Source organism: Nematolebias whitei, chromosome 12 (genome assembly GCF_014905685.2).
Source record: "Nematolebias whitei isolate Nwh7 chromosome 12, NemWhi1, whole genome shotgun sequence".
NCBI lineage: Eukaryota > Metazoa > Chordata > Actinopteri > Cyprinodontiformes > Rivulidae > Nematolebias > Nematolebias whitei.
In genome coordinates this window covers 36332456-36336170 of record NC_056509.1, presented here as the reverse complement: position 1 = coordinate 36336170, position 3715 = coordinate 36332456, and the positions used below count along the sequence as shown (strand labels likewise).

Genomic DNA, 3715 nt, shown 5'->3' with positions numbered 1-3715 from the left:
ATATATATATATATATAAATTTGTGTGTGTGATTGAGTGAGTGTGTGAGTGAGTTAGAGAGTGAATGGTTGTTTGTTTCTATGTGTCTCTGTGATGGACTGGAGACCCCTGTCCAGGGTGTCTCCGCCTCTCGCACAGTGATGGCTGGATATGGGCACCAGTGACCCCCTCGACCCAAAAAGGAAAAAGTGGGTAAAGATAATGGATGTCCTTTATTTGTGTGTGTGATTATAAGTCACTTACTTTGTTAACAGCTGCAGTTTTACATGTGCTTTATAAGTGAAGTTGACTTGACGACTTGACTTACTGGTACTGCTTTAGTTTTCCTTCTGCTTCATCCCACAGTCTGAGTTTCTCCTCAGAGATCACATTTCCCAGCTTCTCCCAATATACTTCATTCTCTGAAGAATCATGGTGGGCTGAGCGCCCCCTTTAAAAAATCAAGAACATGTTGGTATCAAATGTGAAGGACAGAATAAACAGACAGTCATTTTACCTTCTGTGCTTCAGGAAACTTTTCAGAGCAGGCAGCACATGGTTAGGATGGACGAGCTCAGAGGCTGAATTTGTTGTAGCTCTGGTCTCTGCTGCCTCTGCCAAGTCATTGGACGCAGCACAGACATCCTGGAGAAACACAAAACACGTATCAGCAAGGACAATGCTGAAATAGCCCACAGAAGTCTTGGACTCTTTCCTTCTTCACCTTAGTTTGCTCCCTCTGCTGTTGCTCATACTTTAATATGAAATGGGTCAGCTCAGGCAGATCTTTGTCATCGAGTTCCAAAGACTAGAACAGAAAATGGATTAACTGGTTGCTCAAGTTTTGTCCCACTCTCTAGATATAATATTGGGCTTAAACAAGAGCTGAATATGGACTGACGTAAAGGAGGGTAACCAGCTTCATATCAGTTTGTTCCTCATTCTCCAGTGGAGAAAGAAGCTTCAAGACTTTAGTTTCCATCAGGAAGTCCTGAAAGGAAGGAAGGAAATTAGATTTTTATTTTTCCTCAGACGTGTCAGTTAACATTAACATTGAACTTGTGTCTAACCGTTTCATTACACAGCAGCTCCTTGATTTTCTTCTGTGTCTCCCTAAACACATTCTCTTCCTCTGTCTCTGGACCACAGTCACTGTTCCCCACCAGTTCTTGAGGCTGGCTGGGACTGGAGAGGTCCAAAACAGCTGTATGAGGCTGCTCCCAGGATAAACCAAGGAGCCGTTTGCAGATCACAGAGTCAATGAGCAAAGCTCTCTCTGCTAGCTGCTTTACATCTGCATCAATCATTGACCACATCTCCTTAAACTTTCTGGCATCAGCAATTGCAAAGTGCCTGCATGGATTAAAAAAAAAAAACATCTCAGAGATAAGAAGAATACATTATTTGAAACCAAAATGTTGTGACTTACTTGATTTGCATGTTTATGAGTTCATATTTTTGGATCTGACGTTTGTAGTCTTCAGACAAATTATGACTCAGCGTTGTCAGCGCCTGCTGTTCTTTCATGTATGTGCTTTTTAATTTTTGTACAATGCTTTCTTGGCTGAAACATAAAGTTAAAACTGGAAATTGAGTATATATATATGTGTGTAAGATTTTATGAGAAAAAATATTTCCTTACATGAAGCTCCTGCGTTTCATTTCGATCAATGAGAGCTTAAAATCTTCTATCTCAGCTTTTTGGACTTGGTGTTTCACTTTCTCAAGAACAATGGCTTGCTTGATATTCTGATTCTTTCTCACCAGGTCCTACAGAGACAAAAATGGGACATAAGACCTTGTAAAACAGGAGTCAAATTCCAGTTTGAATAGCTTCAGCTTAAGTTACTACAGCTCACGTGGATATTTGGACAAACCTGCGTCTTAGCTATATTTTCCAGCTTCAAGGTTTCGATGCTGTGAACATGCCTCCTCAGCCTGTGAATTTTCTCCTCATATTCCTCCACTTTCCTTCTCCTCTCTGTGAGTATCTTGAGCTGGAAGCAGAGGAGGTGTTACAGGACAAGAGGAGAAACAAACATTTGAAAGACTAAAAGTTGAGTCTGTTCTTTGTGTGGTGTGTGAGAGAGTTTAGTCCTTCCTACTTCTTTCTCGCACAGTTCCTTAAAGTCTTGCTCCCGTTTGTTCGTGTCCTCTGAAAGCAAAAAATCCAGTTCCTGCTGATGAACTCTCTGACAAAAAAAAAAGAAAAAGAAATCAATAAATAACAAGTGCAAGTTATTAGTTGTGTTATTTTTGCATACGAGCATTCAAGTTTAGCAAACTGTAAAGGCTTTCCAAACTTTTAACCAACACTAAAGTGATATTTTAATAATAAAAGCATCAACAAGATTAAAAATAAATAAATCCTGAGTGATTTCTTCCAACATTTGTGGGGATAGCTGTGGCATGGTGGTTAGTTATACAATGAGACCAATTTATCTCAACTCAGATGCCCTCAATGAAATACTTGTTTCTTGACCCAGAACTGGTCCTACCTCGATTTGGGCCAACTCCTCCCTATACGCTTGTGTGAAGATTTTAATTTGGTCCCCCATCCTCTCAATCATTAGGTCTATCTCCTTTGCATTCCTCCTCAAGTCTTTCACGTAGCGATCGTCTCCCAACTTAAGTTCCTGCTCAGCACAACGTAATCAAAAAGTATGAAATCAAGAAAGAAAGATTAATATTATTGATTTTTGTTTTTATCATTTTACATTGCTTTAGATGGTGAGTTTTAAATGAGGCTATATGTCAACTGGATAATTACCAGCTGCAGCTCATTTATGAGCTTTTTCTTCTCTTGTATGACAACAGCACAAAGCTGCTGCTGTTTGTTTAAGGCTTCCTGCAGTTCTGGATGAGTCACCTTCTGACTAAGTATCGAGCATCTGCTTGCAAACTCGTCAAATTTTTCCTGACTTGATTTTACATCATTCTCCAGAAGCTCTGCTCTGTTTTACAAAGACATTTGTAAAATTGATGAACGATGGGAAAGAAATAGGCACTGACAAATTTTGATTAACTGTAGAGAAATATACTTAAGACAATAACTGTAAAATTTAAAAGAATTACCTGATTTCCTTTGCTTTATTCAGCTCCGTCCTTTTCTGCACCACTCTGGCGTCGGCTGCAGTTTGGATATTGGTCACAAAAGCTGTCAGATCACGCTGCAATTTGATCATTCTCTGTGGATCGGGAGATTGAAAGATTAAAAAATGCTAACACGTTAAATAAACATGAAGGTTTATTAACACATGGACAATTTAAGTTAGTTATTTTTGAAAGAACTGGCCCCAACATCTAAAAAATAACAACCAACTTTTCTAAAACATTCATATTCTACTTTAATGTCATAAAAAGAAAAAAATTGCAGAAAATAAAACACAACTGGGATATTATAATTAGTAAAAGAAAGAGGAAAATAAATCAAATATTTTTATACATTTTCTCAACTCAAATAAAATCTTTGCCTTTTGCCTACATTTTTATTGCATTCATTTATTTTACTTTCTTTTTCTATCTGTGTCATTCAGAATATTTATTTTAAATAACAAAACAAATTTTAACCCATGAAAAGAAACAAAAACACCTGAGTTAAAAGTTTGGGGGTGGCCAAACACCCTTCACAGAAAAAAAAAAAAAAAAAAAAAAAAAAAAAAAAATAAATATATATATTTAAATATAGATATATATTTTATTTTTAAAATACGAATTTAAAGAGAAATATTGGTTT

General features: G+C 37.1%; 1 protein-coding gene across 1 annotated transcript in view; it reads right to left on the bottom strand.

Moving 5' to 3' along the window:
* The window catches only part of drc1 (dynein regulatory complex subunit 1 homolog (Chlamydomonas)), a 9217-nt gene that overhangs the window by 4396 nt on the left and 1106 nt on the right, over positions 1-3715 (bottom strand). Inside the window, exons 3-14 of the mRNA XM_037685508.1 lie at positions 3055-3167; positions 2750-2933; positions 2478-2615; positions 2085-2171; positions 1857-1976; positions 1622-1749; positions 1409-1543; positions 1050-1332; positions 881-970; positions 704-787; positions 497-624; positions 308-430 (exon numbers count right to left, since the gene is read on the bottom strand). Coding sequence (XP_037541436.1) covers positions 308-430; positions 497-624; positions 704-787; positions 881-970; positions 1050-1332; positions 1409-1543; positions 1622-1749; positions 1857-1976; positions 2085-2171; positions 2478-2615; positions 2750-2933; positions 3055-3167 — 1613 coding nt within the window. The remainder of the gene's footprint in view (positions 1-307; positions 431-496; positions 625-703; positions 788-880; positions 971-1049; positions 1333-1408; positions 1544-1621; positions 1750-1856; positions 1977-2084; positions 2172-2477; positions 2616-2749; positions 2934-3054; positions 3168-3715) is intronic.